The 18,539-nt window shown below is 34.6% G+C and overlaps 3 protein-coding genes across 4 annotated transcripts; 2 read left to right on the top strand and 1 right to left on the bottom strand.

The window, feature by feature from the left end:
- Positions 1-4,171: 4,171 nt before the first annotated feature.
- LOC110620322 (probable aldo-keto reductase 1) lies at positions 4,172-7,068 on the top strand. The gene is made up of 7 exons (XM_021764011.2): positions 4,172-4,346; positions 5,036-5,203; positions 5,381-5,584; positions 5,725-5,897; positions 6,136-6,232; positions 6,380-6,533; positions 6,669-7,068. Exons 1-7 carry the CDS (start codon positions 4,287-4,289, stop codon positions 6,872-6,874), a joined length of 1,062 nt encoding a protein of 353 aa, XP_021619703.1. The 5' UTR covers positions 4,172-4,286; the 3' UTR covers positions 6,875-7,068.
- Positions 7,069-8,368: 1,300 nt separating this feature from the next.
- LOC110621190 (peptide-N(4)-(N-acetyl-beta-glucosaminyl)asparagine amidase) lies at positions 8,369-14,660 on the top strand. Its single transcript, XM_021765343.2, has 17 exons — positions 8,369-8,529; positions 8,632-8,685; positions 8,764-8,958; positions 9,063-9,161; positions 9,334-9,420; positions 9,917-9,999; positions 10,377-10,490; positions 11,178-11,232; positions 11,321-11,407; positions 12,050-12,105; positions 12,244-12,303; positions 12,403-12,490; positions 12,604-13,344; positions 13,446-13,506; positions 13,742-13,844; positions 14,046-14,180; positions 14,270-14,660. Exons 1-17 carry the CDS (start codon positions 8,452-8,454, stop codon positions 14,358-14,360), a joined length of 2,187 nt encoding a protein of 728 aa, XP_021621035.1. The 5' UTR covers positions 8,369-8,451; the 3' UTR covers positions 14,361-14,660.
- A 663-nt stretch (positions 14,661-15,323) lies between these two features.
- LOC110620507 (PITH domain-containing protein At3g04780) lies at positions 15,324-17,976 on the bottom strand. 2 transcript variants are annotated; one of them, XM_021764278.2, is made up of 8 exons: positions 17,816-17,976; positions 17,579-17,665; positions 17,104-17,224; positions 16,899-16,950; positions 16,762-16,819; positions 16,613-16,659; positions 16,459-16,536; positions 15,324-15,542 (listed from the first exon to the last, which is right to left on the bottom strand). In XM_021764278.2, the coding sequence occupies exons 1-8, from the start codon at positions 17,852-17,854 to the stop codon at positions 15,494-15,496; spliced, it is 531 nt and encodes a 176-aa protein (XP_021619970.1). In that variant the 5' UTR covers positions 17,855-17,976; the 3' UTR covers positions 15,324-15,493. The 2 variants fall into 2 exon arrangements, with proteins under 2 accessions (XP_021619970.1, XP_021619971.1); XM_021764279.2 differs by having other exon boundaries at positions 16,899-16,947.
- Positions 17,977-18,539: the final 563 nt, after the last annotated feature.

The raw sequence follows: 18,539 nt of genomic DNA, 5'->3' as shown, positions 1-18,539 counted from the left end.
ACTGATTGGAGACTGGATTATGTTGATGCTATTGTTGAACATCCACCTAAATTGCATTCAGATCATGTCCCAATTGTGATTAAATGTCAAGGGGTTCTAGCTTTTGGAGTTCGTCCTTTTCGGTTTTTAACAGCTTGGACACTACATGCTCAGTTTGATCAAGTAGTTGCATGCTCTTGGGATCCAAATCGTTCCCTAATTCATAACCTGAGCACATTAAAAATTCAGCTTGGAGAGTGGAATAGGACTCAGTTCGGTAATATCTTTGCTAACAAGAGAAGGCTTTTATGCAGGTTAGGTGGTGTTCAGTGAGATCTTGCTGAAAGCCGGACAAGGAGCCTTGTAAAGCTTGAATTTAAATTGAAACGCAGATTGGAAGAGATTCTACGCCAAGAGGAGATGTACTGGTTTCAGAAATCAAAAGAGGAATGGATAGCGAACGGCGAACGGAATACTCATTTCTATCATCTAGCAGCTACTATCAAACGGAAAAAATTTTGTATTTCTGCTTTAAAGAATGATTTGGGGGAGGTTGTTACTGATCTGTCGGTTCTTAAAGGTATGGCCATCAATTTTTTCCGCAATTTGTATACTTCTGATTTGGGTGAGCTTTTGGATATTCCTTTCCAATATGCCCATCCTGTACTCTCCACGACACAAATTACAGAACTTGATAGACCATTTTCTCCAGAGGAGGTTAAGCTAGCATTGGGTCAGATGGCGAGTGGTAAAGCGGCTGGCGACGATGGTTTTACTGTTGAATTTTATAAGAAGGCTTGGCCAATAGTTGGGACTCAGGTGATTGATTTTGTTCTTTTTTGTTTACAAGGCAATGAGCTCCCAAGCATGATTAATGAGACGGTTTTGGTATTGATACCGAAGGTGGCTACCCCTGAATTTATTACTCAATTTCGGCCAATTAGCCTCTGTAATGTGCTTTATAAGCTTATTACGAAGGTCTTGGTGAACAGGTTACAACAAGTCCTTACTTCATTAATTGGACCAGAGCAGAATAGTTTTGTTACGGGTCGGCAAATCACGGATAATGTAGTCATTTACCAAAAGGCTCTTCACACTATGGGGAAAATGAACGGTGGCAATGGATTTATGGCTTTGAAAATTGATTTAGAAAAAGCCTATGATAGGCTGGAATGGAGCTTTATTGATTGGAGCTTGGAGAAAGCTAATTTTTCCAGTTTATGGAGAACGAATGTGAGACATTGTGTTCATTCTGCTACTATGTCAGTTCTTTGGAACAATGAGAAGTTGGAGTCTTTTTTGCCCACTCGTGGGGTTCGGCAAGGCGACCCTTTATCATCCTATCTTTTTGTGCTTTGTGTGGAGCAACTTTCCAATATTATTAAACATTCGGTGGAACAAGGGGAGTGGCATCCACTTCCTATTTCCAACAATGGTCCGTTGATTTCACATCTCATGTTCGCCGACGATATGGTATTGTTTGCTGAAGCTACGGAAGAACAGCTGGATGTTATTATTAATTGTTTAACTGTCTTTTGTAATGCTTCTGGACAAAAGGTGAATTTTTTAAAGTCAAGCCTTTTTGTTTCTCCGAATGTGAATACATCTACAGCCTCTCGTTTATCCTCTAAATCAGGAATTCCTTTGGTCTCTGACCTTGGGCGTTATTTGGGTGTACCATCTCTTCATGGTAGAGTATCTCAGGTACAATTTCGTGGATTGGTTGATGATATGCGAAGCCGGCTTGCTGGTTGGAAGGCGGGTGCACTTTCTAGAGCAGGGAGAATAACGCTGGTCCAATCAGTCTTGAACTCTATTCCTATTTATACTATGCAATCTATTAAATTGCCAGTGTCTATTTGTAAGGAAATGGAGCGGCTTTGTCGTAATTTTATTTGGCATGGTAACAGTGGGGATTCTGCTGTTCATCTGATTAATTGGCAAACTTTGCTATATCCAAAGCAAAATGGTGGGTTGGGCATTCGGAATTTTGGATTAATGAATCAAGCTATGATGGGTAAATTATGTTGGCGGGCATTTATGAACCCATCTGACTTATGGATCTCATGTCTTCTTTGGAAATATAATAATGGTAGAATTTCTTGGAATCTTCGAGTACCTCCTGGTGCCTCTATGAATTGGAAGGCTTTATGCTGGGGCCTCCAATTAGTTTCTAGTGGTGTTTCTATTGACGTTCGTAGTGGTACTAATGTTAAGTTTTGGCAAGATGATTGGCTTTCGGTTGGACCTCTTTTCCGATTGGTTTCTGCTCCTATTGATCCTTTGGAATTAGAGGTGGTTGTGAGATATTATTGGATCCCTAGATATGGATGGAATTGGAATCGGTTGTCTTTATGGCTACCTGATTTCGTTTTAGCATTTTTACTCCCCATTTGCCTACATGATGATGCTAACTCAAGGGATGGAATAATATGGAGACATTCCATTAGTGGACAGTATTCAGTTAAAACGGGGTACTCTCTTCTAGTGGAGAAATGTGGTTTACCAGTTGCCTTACCATTATGGAAGCTTATTTGGAAAGCACCTGGCACGCAGAGGATGCGGGTTTTTCTATGGGAAGTTGCCCATGAGAAAATTATGGTCAATGTTCAGCGATTTCGGAGAGGATGGATTAATTCAGACTTGTGTATGAGTTGTGGTACTCAGTCTGAGTCGGTGCTACATGTTTTAAGAGATTGCAACTTTATTAAGAGTTGCTGGCTTAATTTATTACCTGCTAGTGAAGTCCAAACCTTTTTTGGCTTCGTTGATATCCGGGAATGGTTGTCTTGGTGTCTTAAAAGCTCTTTTTGTATTGGTGAGCTTCCCTGGCCTGTAGTTTTTATGGTTACAGTTTGGTGGGCATGGAAATTTCGCAATGAACGGTCCTTCAATCTTGGAGTCCAAAGATCAGTTTCTCGCCCACTAATCTTGGGCAAGGCTAAGGAAATATATCAAGCATGGAATGGTTATTTTCCTTCTTCTATTCAACGTCAATGTCGAGTGATTAGAGTGGCCTGGACACCAGCAGCTATAGGGTGGATTACAATCAACACAGATGGTAGTGTGCGTCAAAATTCAGGAGCTGCAACCTGTGCGGGTTCTTTTCGAGATAGTTTTGGTAAATGGCTACTTGGTTTTCGTTGTGTGTTGGGAGTTTGTGGTGTGGTTGAGGTAGAATTATGGGCCATATATCATGCTTTGAATGTGGCTTGGAGTAGGGGATGGCGGAAAATTGTTATTCAAACTGATTCTCAAATTGCTGTTCAGCTTCTTCAAGGTCAAGGCAGTGGTGTTTATAGACTGCAGTCTTTAGTTATTAATTGCAGAGCTCTTATCCGGCGGGAATGGGAGGTTAATGTTGTGCAAATATATAGGGAAGCTAATATGGTAGCTGATTATCTTGCGAATAGTGCGCATGGTGGAGTTTTTGGTATGAGTCTTATTGATTTGCCTTCATCTAGTATTAAGCTCCTCTTGGATGATAACTGTATGAATATTTTTCATGATCGTATAATAAATTAAAGGACTCTATCCCTCCTTTTCAAAAAAAAAAAAATATTTTTTTAAAAAATATTTTTTATAAAATAAATGGAGTCTTAGAATATATTGTATAAATCAAACTGAATAGAATTTAAATCTAAACAATTACTTCATCAGTTTTATAATTTTTATCTTTATCTTTTTATAATTTTAAAATTATTGTCTTATTTGTATTTTTTTACATTATAATAACATATATATTAAATATTATAATTCTACTTAATTTTATTTTATTTTTAAAAATATTTCTTAATATTTAATAAAATTTAATATTTTTAAAATTAATATAGTTGAAAGATTAATAAAGAAATTATTTTTCTTAATATATATAAATAAAATAGATAAATATTATAGAAATATTTTACCTAAAAAAATTGTCCTTTTATTTAAAGTTGATTGAGTTGATTAATTTGAATCCGCATGGGTTAATTTATTTAAAAAACAAAAATTTTCTATACTACCTGTTAAATAAAAAAATGGTGCAAAATCAGGTAAAATAGTTAAAATGGGATTGAATTATACGTCTAAAAACAGTAAATAGACAAATTTAGCAGTTCTATTTCTAAATTCCGTGTGTTTTATCTCTGAGAAAAAAAATTAGCATCGCCTCCATTCAATTTAGAATCTTTACTAACTGGCCGTCAGCCACTCACCTACTACATCACTTGTCACATATTCACTTCCTCCCACTCACCTACCACATACTATGTCTAGCAATTTCAACCGTAAGGACAACATTTTCCAAAGAGCATCCCAGCTAGAACATGGCAGCGGAGATCAACTTCCAAGTTCCAAGGGTGAAACTGGGGACCCAAGGACTTGAGGTAAGCCTACATTTCTCTGAAAATCCCATCTGTATTTTCAGATATAGCATCCAAGAATGTAACTTTATACAGTCTTGTGGGCGATTAGTTTCATGGGACTTGTAGATCACTTGATTTGATCCACTTGTAGAGCTGGTAATGCAGTTTTCCAAAGCTCCTTAAATTTCTAAAGCATCCTCTGAGTGCAGACAGACATCAGAAACATTTGCCAAAGGACTTGAGTCTTTACTTTTATGACATAATCTTTTTAAGCATAATACCATTTTGAATTGAAGTGATGCACGCTGCCCTTTTATAGACAAACCATCGAATACTTTATGTGCTCTTTGGTGTCTGTTAAACTTTGATTGGAGAGTTTTCTTCTCTGGTGTGTAAGGAATAGATGCTGATTTACTATAATAAAACATCAATTTTACATCTCATTTTGATACATAAGTTATCATATTCCTGAATGGATTTATCTCGAATGATGTATCAAAATGCTGTGGAAAATTATTGGAGCATAGCCATTTCATTTGTGATGAGATGTGATCCAGAGGCATAAAAAGGAACCATGTTGACTATGCATACTGTGTATTTTCTCATCTGATTAACATATGCTTTTTCCTTTGGAATGATTAAGATATATCATTTTTACCTGGTTTCTTCCAGTATATGTAGAATTTTTCAAGTTTTTGTATCCTCCGCAGGTCTCAAAGCTGGGGTTCGGATGTATGGGATTAACTGGGGTCTATAATACTCCTGTCTCTGATGAGGATGGAATCTCTATATTGAAAGATGCCTTCCATAAAGGAATCACATTTTTTGATACAGCAGATATTTATGGACCCCATACTAATGAAATTTTGGTAGGAAAGGTATGCATCTTTGCATGTAGTTTGTCAAGTTCGTGATCTCTTATCTGCAGCTGTTCAATATATAAAAAAAAAAAGGCATGCTCTTATGGACATGTTCTCATCATTCTGAGTTTAGGACTTGTTTAACTTCTTGTCTCATGTTGTACTGTTAAATGAGGAAATGATTGTACTTTTCAGGCCTTGAAGCAATTGCCAAGAGAAAAAATTCAGTTAGCCACTAAGTTTGGTGTTTTTAAAATGGAATTTCCTCGTATGATAGTGAAGGGTACCCCTGAGTATGTACGCTCATGCTGTGAGGCTAGCTTGAAGCGCCTAGGCGTGGATTACATTGATCTGTATTATCAGCATCGAGTTGACACATCTGTGCCTATTGAGGAAACTGTAAGGGACTCTTTATCTTCAGTGTACTAGGCCTCTATGATGTAGTGCATTATTTGTATTTTTTGCACATTTATTGTTATTATAACTGGAATAGTAGAGTCTAGTTTGCGGATTCAGAATTGTAATTTTCTTGAATGTAGATGAGTGAACTTAAGAAGCTGGTGGAAGAAGGAAAGGTCAAGTACATTGGGTTATCCGAAGCGAGTGCGGACACAATAAGGAGGGCACATGCTGTTCACCCCATCACAGCTGTTCAAATGGAGTGGTCTCTTTGGACTCGAGATATTGAGGAAGAGATTATTCCCCTTTGCAGGTCCAGATCCTGTTGTGTTTTTATTAAGTTATCCAATTTTAAGAACATCTCGGAAAATTATAACAAAAACCTTCAAAGAAATTAGAATGGCGTCTTCATTTATTTCTGCATCAACCCTGTTTCATATACAATGCTTGGAACTTTATGCATTCTGAGATTGGATAATCCTGGCTTTAATTCCTATTCATTCTATCAACTTTTGTCCAAATTGTGAAGACTGTTGTCATGATGCATGCAGGGATCTGGGCATTGGAATTGTTCCATATAGTCCTCTTGGTCGCGGTTTTTTTGGTGGTAAAGCAATCGTGGAAAGTTTGCCTGCAAATAGCAGCTTGGTATGCATTCTATCAATCTATCAGTTATATCAGTCGCTACATCTACATGTTAATCCTTCTTGAAGATTCACCTTCCTTTCTCAGAAACACGACAATGATTGAGAAGATCAATCACTATTCATTTCCATTTCATGTTTCTTTTGTAAGGTTTCACATCCTAGATTTCGAGCAGAGAACTTGAACAAAAACAAAACGATTTACAGTCGATTGGAAAACATTGCTAAGAAGCATCAATGTTCTCCTTCTCAGCTAGCATTGGCTTGGATTCTTCAACAAGGGGATGATGTTGTGCCTATTCCTGGTCAGTATCTTTCTCTTGTTTCTCTGCCATATTTAAACTACCTTATATTGTTCTGCAGCATTTTAAGGACACTGTCTGATATTAAACACTGAAATTTACATGAACTCACCTTTATGGTGCTTTAAAATATTCAAGGGACCACTAAGATCAAGAACCTGGACGAGAACCTTGGCTCCTTGAAGGTGAAACTTACAGAAGAAGAGCAGAAAGAAATTGCAGCTGCTGTACCCATTGAAGATGTAGCAGGAGATAGAACTTATGAGAGCATGAGTTACTTGTCATGGAAGTTCGCTGACACGCCTCCGAAAGGCAGTGCAGCAGTCTCAAATCAAACCATCTAGAAATGTTCCGTTAACTTGGATGGTAATAATCTTATGAATCACAAGCGAGAATCTCTGACATTGCAAAGATGTATGTTTGTGAGATACCTTGCTTCTGGATGAGGTGTTTGATCAAGTGTTATGGACAAGTTCTTCTCTGAACTCCACTGGAAATACTGAGGCTATGTTATGGATTTTTATTTCACTTGTTTTCCTATTTTGTCCACATGAATGACCAAGTTGTCTCTCCATTACTTGCCTTTTTTTGGGCTACAATTGGCTCCGACTGAAATTCAATTGGGTTGGAGCTCAAAATTTTTCAGAACTGTAGATTACCAATGAACTAAAGGTAATAGTTTTCTTCCTTATTAAGAATAGAATACTTTCTTTAACTATATGTATCATTATAATTTAATTAATTTTAAAATTTTCTAATGAGTCGTATAAAGTAATTGACAATTTAGAATAACAAGAGAGAAAATAAAAAAATAAAAAAATATCAAATTAAATTTTATTCAAATAAATTCCTCAAAGAAAAAAATACTTAATTATACATAATTAAATTTAAAAAAAAATCAGATTTATTAATAATAATTTGCCTGTTTTATAGTTGATGATTTGAAATTTAAAAGAGAATAAAGTTTTAAGTGTGAGTCGGTTTAATCTGAATGCTTAGAAAGCTATTATTATCTTTAGTGATATACTTCCCTTTCTCTATCGTTAAACAGCTATTTAATTTTCTCCAACGCTCGTGTTGATGGATCATAAATGTAAATGGGTCTGTTCTCCGTTAATCATCAAATTAAATGAGTTGAATTTTTTGTTGGATTCAGCTTCAATCTATCCCGGTTGTTTAAATGTAGTCTGAATTGTGTGTTAGCGACTGCGAATCGGATAACGCTCATGGTGAAAAAAGAAAAAAGAAATGACGTGTTTAAATTTAATGTTAAATTTATATGTTATGTAGTTATTATTTAAATATATTTTTATAAATAAATAATTACATATAAAATATATATTATGACAACGTTTATTTAGATATTATATTTAAAATGTATAATTTTTATATAATTATTAAATTTATAAATATAAATCATTAAAAATATATAAATTATTAATTAAAAAAATAAATGAAATCATTAACCCTCATTTGGTAATATTTCATTTTGTAAATTATGCAAAATTTTAAATGTTTTTAAAATGAATTTTTTTAAAAAAATTAAATAAAATTGAATTTTTTTCGTTTTAAATAAAAAATTATTTAAAAAAATAAATTATATTTTTGTATAATTATTGATTCTAAATGGAGACTAAATGTTATTGCATAACAATAAGATTTGAGATGAAAATTAATGGTTTAAAATGAATTTTAATAGTTTTAAAATTCTAATTAGTTTCGAAATGAATTAAGTTCTCACGTACGCTGGCCGTTGACGCCGGTAAATTCCCCTTCACGGTCTACAAACCAAAAAATTAAATAATAATAATAATAAAAACACAGTGTCTCGGTCACTAAATTAAAGACCCAACATGACCCACAACCTGGAAATTTTGTAGAGAAAGACAAAGAGGAAGAGTGGGAGAAGGAAAGAATAAAGATGGTAGCTCGGAATTTCCACGTTCGCTGCGGCGACTCCGACTTCGACGTCAACTACGACACCGACGACGGCTTCGAAGTCCTTCTCTTACTCACACTCATCAATTTTCTTTTTGACATTCACATAGCCTTCTTACAGTTTCATCTTTTATTTATTTATTTATTTATTTTTTTTTTGCAGGTTTTCAAATTCCAGCTTTTCTCCCTCACTTCAATTCCTCCAGATGAGCAGAAGGTTTGATTTTTTATCCATGTATTTACAGTCTCCTGAAATTGCAATGTTGATTTGTTTGCTTGTTATTTGGGCTTTCAGATTATTGGAGGAGATGGTGATCGCGTTGTATTAGACGACTCTGATCTCGTCTCCATTTGTAACAAGCTCAAATTGGTATCAATCCACGAAGAGGACAAGAGCAGGCAACAGGAATCCACCAGTTCTACTGGTTCTGTAGCTCAGGACAATGCCAATTTTATGATATCAGATGAGGAATTGGCCCGAAGGCTGCAGGTCGCTTTGGAAATTTTGATTTCTTTATGTCGTGCTCTTTGTTTTTTCTTTAGCTAAAAATTTCAGTTTTTGAGTGGCAAATGCATTTGTGTCTTTGTGTATAGGCCGAGGAAGAGGCGCTAATGCTGCAACAGTTTGCTGTGAGCGAACAGAGAGAACAGTTTGAGCAGAGAATACAACCTTACATCAGCCAAGTCCTAATGGTAATTGCAAATTAATGTGATGCTTGCACTCCCAATTAGTTTGTACTTGACAATTGTAGGAAAAGCTTATCTTCTGTTGGCTTCAAGAAGATAATAAATAGATTTGACTTGATAGGAAATTTGTTTTTGGAGGTTGATTTTTTATCGAGTAATTGACCTGTTGTTAATGTAGTATGAGGACCCAGTGCGCCAGGAGGCAGCAAGAAAAACAGTACCTGTAGAAGAGCTTGAAGAGAAAGCATTGATTTCTTTGGCCAAGGTAAGATCATTTTCCCTAATATAAAAAATGGCCACTTGATCTGGTCTTATCATGGATGTCATACTCGTGCTGCTATTTTATAGACTCTAACTCTATATGCAACTGAATATGTCACAATGAAAAATGGATTTTACGAACTTGTTCTTTACCCCTTTGTTATAATTAAGCATGTTCTAATTTTTTAAATTGATTTTAAACATCTTGTGCTGTCATTTGCTGGATTCAGTCCTTGCAGAATCTGCATGAATACATTACAAACCATTAAGAATTTCTTGTGATGCTGATTAAATTTTCAGCTCTTAAAAAAAATTCCAATTCAACTGATTTCCTTCTCAATGCTTGTCTGTCCATGTCATTTGCATTCTTTCATAATAGTTCGAACACCAAAAGGCTACTTGCATTCCTGAGATGAAGCTATTTTCAAGCTTTATGAATCTTTATTTTTGAGAATTTCTACTGTTAATATGTCTTAGTGATTCTGTGAAATATGTGTTAGGAGGGGAACTTTAAACCATCAAAAATTGAACAAGACCATGCTTTCCTGCTGCAGCTGCTTTTCTGGTTCAAAGAATCTTTCAGGTGTCTTTCATTACTTATACTTGTTCTTTACTTGGAGTTCTTCTTACATTTAACAAATATTGGTTTGTGAATAGCCAATTGGCCAGGGAAAAAATTGCAGTACTGGTATGTAATGACCCCTGTATGAAATTTTTATTTTCTATTTTTGGCAATGCTGCATGCATGCATGTCTGTCTATGCTTACAAACTCAAGAGCCACAAAGTCCATTCCCCAAGATTTTCAGAACCTTTTATACTCTATTGAAGGATGCAAGATGTTTAATTCAATTTAAAAAATTAGAACATGTTTACGTGGAATAGCTTTAATGAGTGTGTGAATAGGTTGCTGACAGAGTTCCTTTTTTGTGATTGTAATTTTTCTTTTTTTGATACTGTAGGTGGGTTAATGCACCACCTTGTGACAGTTGTGGAAATAATACTATTAATCAAGGAATGGGCGTTGCCTTTCCTTCTGAAAGTCAATATGGAGCAAATCGAGTTGAGCTTTACCGGTACTAAGTTTTGTTTTTCTCATTCCCCTTTTCATTTTGTTTTTCCAACATGTAATTTTTTTCTGTTTCTTGATGGTTATTTTGGAATTCCTGTTTTATTTGGTTCATCTTTCTAATGACTCCACAAAGCAACCTTCAACAATACCTAATAATAATTTAAAACATGCAACCATTCCTAGTAAAGTCTAATGGATCTTTTGAGAGACAGACAAGTACTTATTTTCATTCTTTATCAAGGATTTCAGATTGATTAACTGTATATATTCATAGCTATTTAACTGGTAGCTAGTCTTAATTATTTGAAGAGTTCTTTGTTCCTTCTTATCAATTTATTGTATGGATCACCTTTAGGGAGGACAATCTACTCATGACTTCATCTTTGAAATCCAAAACAAATTGATAAATCCTATTCAAATTCTAAATGGCTAAATCTTTAGCCGTTATAAATGCCCAGTATGTCTCCATACTTGTAAGCTAAGCTGCAATTTCTGTGTTTTTTTGGTTGTTTGTATGTTTTATTTCTATGCTTAGGTGTGCAACTGTGCATTCTTATTTGGAATGCATCTAATTAATTTGTCAGAATTGGAATTAATTACCACTATTTGTTTGCTTTTGTGTCCTGACACATGCTTGTTTTCATATTCAAATCTTCTTACTTTTTTCTTTTCCTTTTCTCCCTGGCTTCAGCTGCAATTCTTGTCCCAGAATCACTCGATTCCCACGATACAACGATCCATTAAAGGTATTCTTTTTATTGTAAACCAGTTAAGAAGTTTATATTTCATAAACTCCTTTCTCTTATTTCCTTATTTCACATCTCATACATGCAGCTTGTAGAAACTCGAAGAGGCCGTTGTGGGGAGTGGGCCAATTGCTTTACACTTTACTGTCGAGCTTTTGGCTATGAATCTCGTTTGGTCAGTCTGTTTCTAGCTCCATTGAATACTAAATTTCACTTTTGACAGACTACTCCACAAAATTTGCTTCTGGTTGAGACACTAGAGACAGTGATATAGGAGAATATGTACCTTGTATAGAACTTAAGTATTCCCTTGATTTACATGAAAACATGGATGTTATTGATTCCAACATGAAATAGGTACTGAAATGGTTGTGATTGACCTGATCTAGTGTCAGGCCCTTCACCAACATATTCCTAGAAATCTCCCTCTCTCTCTCTCTTTAATATCACTTGTTTATTGTGTTTCATATTCCTTATGTTTTTGTAATATTTTTCTTAAAATAAACAAAAATTCTTGTACTTTTGTAATTGTTGATGACTCTAAAGTTCTGTTAGATTATGATATTGTATTGTCTCATCATATCCACAGACATGCACCATGCAATAACATCTGCATATTACACCTCTACATATGGTGGCACACTGTTGAGGTGTTCCCTTTATATGAACGAACTTGGCATTTATGTAGGCAATTTGACTCGACAGTGAACAAACTCTCATGTGCACTACCACACCTATAGCTTGGCACAATGTTCAATTATTTCTTTACATGAAAGCACTTGGTATTAATGGAAGCAATGAATGATTTTCAATTCAGATCCTGGATTTTACTGATCATGTTTGGACGGAGTGCTTCTCTCACCTTTTGGGAAGGTAAGCTGTATTGACAAAATTCATGCATTTTAATTTTCCAAAAGAAGCAGTTCAGAATCTTCGATAAGCTAAACTAGACAATTGGGAATGCAACATGTTAACCATCAGTTGAGTTTGTTTTGACACACTGTGGAACAGATGGATGCATCTTGACCCTTGTGAAGGAGCATATGACAAACCATTATTATATGAAAAGGGGTACTTTTGCTTTTACCTGATTAATATATTTTTCAGACTTGTTTATTCTAATTTGTAGCCATACTTCTATGAAAGCTGAGATTCATGTTCTTTTGGTAGGTGGGGTAAGAAATTGAATTATTTAATTGCAATTGCAAAAGATGGGGTTTATGATGTCACTAAGCGTTATACAAGGAAGTGGCTTGAGGTAATAATTAACTATAGAAATGGAATTCTTTCGTTCATATTATTGTCCCTTCAAATGCAATTGTAGATGCTCTCATATAGAGTTAAACATCAAAAGATTTTTCAAATTTCCAGGTTTTGTCTCGGAGAACCATTATCACAGAACCAGATTTATCTGCTACACTCACTAATATGACCAAAAACTGCCGAAGAAGTTTTACATCTCAGGTTTGTTCCATGCTTGAAGACCGCGAGAAGAATGAATTAGAAGAACTTGAGAAAGGTTTACAATCCACTTATGATGCTTCAATCTCTTTACCTGGAAGACAAAGCGGGGACAAGGAATGGCGCATGTCAAGATCGGAAATTGGTTCTAATGAAGATTCCTCTTTCAGTTGCTCTTCCTGTCCTGTTCGGCTGTGCGTAGATGTGCATGTCACAAGCATTTACAATGCATTTTCCCCTGTTCTTTCTCAGTTCATTGAGAATTCAGTTTCTAATTCTAGAGCTGTTGAAATACTGAAGATATTGAAAGAGATTTTGGTGGAGCTCAAGAGTTCTCCCTACAAAACAAGGAAGACTTCCATAAATCCTTTTGTGCTTCATATGCTGCCTTATTTTGATCAGTTACTTAATGCCCTTTCATTAAAGAGCGAGATAGACACTGATGAAAAAGTGAACATCTGTTTGGCTGGTGACCCTGTGAAAACCTCTTTAGCACTGCCTGTTGTGCTGGACGCTTTGGATGATGTGATCATCAACCTTGAAAAATGTGGTAGCCTAAGCAAGGCTTCCCTTTCCTTGCCATTGGTGAGATTGAACAGAATCCATTCTGGTTCAGTTCTTGCAAGCGGTGAGGAAATTCCTCTTGGAATTGTGAGTGCTATTTGGTTTGACTTCAATGATTTACTGTTGGGTATATATGGAGAATATTCCTGAAGAAATTTCTTTGTGATTCCATTTTTAACAAATATCAGGCCACATCAGCATTTGATGGACTACGTACAACTAAATGGGAAGAACCAAATGGAGCAAAAGGTATTAGTATAAAATTTTAAACTGATGTGCTTGATTTTAAATGTGCTAAAGAGAGCAAATGAAATTAAATGGTAATGAGAATTTTGACTTGGAATCTGTTGCTTTCTTTCTGTCCTTGAATTTGATGAAAAATGAAGATTGCGAGCTGGTAAATTATGCTATTGCAAAACAATCCATTCCTTGAGACCTGCTGATTCTTTTTTCTGCTTTGTAATAATTCAATTACGTCTTTCAGGTTGTTGGATTTTATATAAAGGACCAGACAACCAAATGCATGAACTAGTGGCATATGATTTAATGTCAGCCAATGATGCACCAGAGAGGGATCCAATGGATTGGTATGAAACTTATAACATATGACCTTTAGTTGTAATTCAGTTGAAAAGTATCTGTCATTGTTTAAATGGATTCTTCTGTATTAGTTCATTGATTTTATTTCCTCTAGTGCTTGTACAAACTATTAGCACATAAGTATACACTCTCATTGAGACATATTACCCTGCATCTACACCATGATCTGATCGAGTATTTCTTCACAGGGTTCTTGAGGGGAGTGATGATGGGGGATCCAGTTGGCAAATTTTGGATAAACAGAATTCTCAGGTCTTTGAAAATCGTTTTCAGCGTAAATTATTCAAAGTTAGATCAGAAGGTTTCTTCTGTAATGCATTCAGGTGATTCTTCTTATAGAAAGTTTTCTTCATTTTGCCCTTATTATCACTGTAGTTCTTCATGATGTGTGATTTAATCTTTACGATGGTAGGTTCCGGTTTCTGGCAGTCAAAGATGTGCAGTCAACTTCACGGCTGCAGTTGGGTAGCATTGACCTATATTCAAGCAACCTTATTGGATGATTACTGACCAAGTCTAAAGCTTAATTATTTCCTATTATTGTTTAAATGTTGCTCCAAGGAAAGAGTATGAAGTCGGGCATTTCAGTCGGTCTTCATGTGTGGCATGAATGAGAGGCCTTTGAGAGGGATGGCATCAGCATCTGGCAGTATCCAGATTAACTGATAATATAATAAGCTGGTTAGTCATTTAAATATGCAAATGTATCTTTATATGTTTATTTCACGCGCCTAGGATCAGACAATTTGTGTCATGTAATTTAGTTAATATTATTAAGTTATTTTAATATCTGTGTTTTTACATTTTCTTATTAGCCTGCTATTTATTATATTACTTAAATATATTGTTGCAATTTTCTTTGAATTTTTCTGCTATTTCTTGTTTCTAATTTATTATGAAAGAATTTTTATGGTACTTTTTATCAGTTAGCTTTAATTCAGAGACACAGGTTGAATATCAGCAAGCTAATTGTTTTTTTTTTTTTTTTTTTTTAAAAAAAGAATTTTATGATTCTCTCATGGTATTTACACACTTTGTTTTGTGTTTTAAAGTATGAATTAATTGTCATGAATTAAATTATTATAATTGTGAATCCAACTGATATGAAAAGCTTATAATAATTTGATTATGGTTTGGAATTTCTGTGAGACCAAGCGAATATCAACACTAAGAAAAAGAACAAAAACACCTCCCTCGCTTACCCTTGGGGTAACAATTGGGTGCCAAAGGAGAGTATGTGCGAACAGACAATGCCATGAACCTAAACCAGGAAAAGATTATGCCAATTTGGTTTAATTGCTGTGGAGAAACTCCTGTTTCAGGGCTTCCAGTAAGACCTAAGCTAAAAATTCTCCTGGGTCCATACCAAGATTTTCTATCTCAAGACACTTGATGAACCCCCAAGTTATCACAACAAAGCTAAAATAGAACCCAGCAAGACATGAACTCAGATGCAGGGAAAAACATGACAGAAGTCTAGGTATATTTGCTAGATTTCCAGGAGAAAGGTTGAAAAAACAGCCATAAACTTTTCAGGCATCAAACTAGGTTCTTAGAAAAACATAAATGAGAAAAAACTTAAGCACTTTCTTAGCAGCCGTTCACTGTTAATGATCCTTTTAGCAACCGTTCACTGTTAATGATCCTCAATCTTCTTCAAGCCCTTCATGTCTGTTGTTTCCACCCTGGGATAAGAAAAGAACAGTCAAACCGAGAGCATCTAAAGGAGAATTGGAAAAAAGCAAATGCCAACTTTAAAAAGTTAGAAGCAGAATATGTTAAAAATACATGCATTGTTCTCACAAGTTGTTGATTGAGGATGAAAAGCTAAAAGCCGTGGAGGGAGGGAGGTAGAGGATGCTTAATTGTCTGGAAACAGATAAGAATGAGAATAGGATGCCTTTCACACACTTGATACCAGCTGATTCCAGGATCAAATCAATAAATGATCTTACTATTCCTTTCTAGTACTTAATGAAAGAAGTGAGATGATACTTCACGCGACAGTAAAACATGAAAACTAAAAAACATGATTTGTGTCAACAAAAATTTGATAAACTTAACAAAAAACTTCAAGCAGGAGTAAACAATGGAATCTGTCTTTCATCTTAAGGGTAGGGAGCACATGAGACATAATTCCTTCGTTAAAGAATTTAAATGAGTTCTCGTAAAATCATGTATGATTTTATTTCCTTTGAAAATGAAAATTTTGCAAGTTATAAAAGAAGTGAATTCTTCCATTCCAAACAAGAAAATTGAGAGAAAATAATTATATTGAATTGAATTCTTGTGAAATTTAGATTCCAAACAAGGGCAATATGTGCAAAAATCTAATTTGTATCCTATTGTTTGTACAAAACTGGTAGAACTGTGCATTCAGCTTGTAAGCACAAGCAACATGTTTGAGAAAAACATTCCAAATTCAAATTTAACTCTAACTAGTCATTAGAATTTGGAGGTTCTTATAACCTAGTAAGTAATAATGACTATAAAGTTGCTATTTCAAAATATGCCAAACGACATAGACATGGGTCAAGAAGACAGTTGTAGCAACAAAAGAAGGGAAGGTATAGCTAAACTTCAATGGTCATTCAAACTTACATTGTCCCAAATAGAGCAATCTTTTGGACTTTGGTGATGTCAGAACCTGACTGGTTATCTTCAATGAATAATGTCAGACTGATAAAATTAAGTAAAATTAGCTGCTAGAGATGATCAGATGATAAAAATAAAATTGGAGTATAACTTCAAATACCTGCGAACGTTCTGAAACTTAACATACTTCAAGACTACCGGTTTTCCCTATAGGATAATGAAACATAAATGGTAAGACAGAAGATCCTATTAGTAGAATTCATGAAAACATTGCCTCCATCATATTAGCCGAACAAGGTAACAACAAACCTTAAGATCATCTGGTGATAAAATTGCAGTGTCACTAGGAGGAAAGTCATTGACATTGCTGCCATTATCACACAATGAAATTAATAAATATATTTGTACTTTCTTTTTCCACAAAACTACAATTTGTAATTACTTACCTAAATCCCATATGCTCCTTGTTTGAGAAAAGCTTTACAGTCTTAGGACCTGGAGAGACAGCCTTCTCATTAGAATATTATTAGCTATGCGGATAAGAGTATTTTCATTAAAAACTTATCAATGTTGGAACTTATAAATAGCTGAATTTGATAAAAGATAACGCAATGAAAAAAGAAAATGAAATGGGTCTAAATTAACACATACCTTCTTCAGGTCCTTTGACAACGACAGAGTACAGTTTAACAACTTGAGTGAAAGGTATATAGATCAACAACTGCTCATCTGCATCACTCTCTAGATTCAACCCATCATCTTCTCTATATCCCTAAATTTGTGAGCAAATTACAATAAATACAAAAACTTAATCATGTTGTTTATTGTAGTTAATAGCACTATGTTCTTTCTTTGAGCCTGATTCAAGTGAGCATTATGTTCCAAGAAAATTTTACTAAGCATCACATCAGTCAATCTTTAGCTCCTATGAAAATTGGGGTAAAGCTATTGAACAACAATTTTGAACATCAGAATGGAAAAGATAAATAAAAGATAAAAAGAAAGATTGAACTCATGAGAGCATGAACGAGCAATAGTGCAAGCTTTCAAGGAAAAAAAAAAAAAAGATTCAGGACATATATCATCCAATGCATAAAGGGGACAGGTTTCTGCTAGTAAAAATTACCTGTTTGAGAGCATTGGGTAGGGAATGGCTGGAGTTTTGATTAAGGCATTCAACTCCGGACCAATCAACAAAGTCTACTAGATCAACCTTATTCATCAAAAAGATTGAAACACACAATTAACAAAACTCAATTTACCCACCAAAACCCAGTTCCCCAGATTCCAGTATTCCCCATTGGTTCTCTCAGAAACCCAACAAACTGTGGAAAGGAATAAGAAAAACTGAAAATATACATACTTGGCTTCTTTGAATTGCACTGGCTGATTCTGCAGACATGGTTTTGAATTGAAGTGCTTAATGAGAGTGTAAAGAAGAGGGATATTGCTTGGGAGAGGGAAGGTGGAGAAACACACGCAGCTCAAAGAGAAAGAGCTCTGTTGGTGTCAGGACAAAGATCATAATATATGGTGACCAACGGAGGAATCTCTGAGGAAGACGAAATTAGATGGACTTAACGGTGTCGTTTTAAGAAGTGACCCGCTTCGATTGGAATCTTTTTGCTTCAGATCATCCATGGCCCAATTTAAAGACCCGAACCCGATTGCTGCTAGTTGAAAACTGTAGTCGGATCATGACTTGTTTGTTAATGGGTTGAATTATTGTTGAATGTAACTGATATTTAATAATTAACATATAAAATAACAAATAAGAGTATAGGTTAATTTTTTATATCAATACTATAAATATAAAATTATTACTTTATTATATAATATATATAATAATTTAAAATTATTTTCATACATATAATAATTATAATTAGTGTATTTTTTTTATAAATAATTAGTTTATTTTTATTTATTATAGTTTTAGTTTATTTATCATGTTTTGTAATTTTTAATATTTTATTAATATAAAAATTATAATTAATCTATACTTTCATGAGACTTTATAAACGGTCTCTTCTATGTTTTGTTAATTATAATTTTATTATTATTTAAAAATTTTAATTTAACTATTTAAT

This window comes from Manihot esculenta, chromosome 8 (assembly GCF_001659605.2).
Source record: "Manihot esculenta cultivar AM560-2 chromosome 8, M.esculenta_v8, whole genome shotgun sequence".
NCBI classification, from domain to species: Eukaryota; Viridiplantae; Streptophyta; class Magnoliopsida; order Malpighiales; family Euphorbiaceae; genus Manihot; species Manihot esculenta.
The sequence above is the reverse complement of the archived record's forward strand: the minus strand, read 5'-3'. Positions and strand labels throughout refer to the sequence as shown.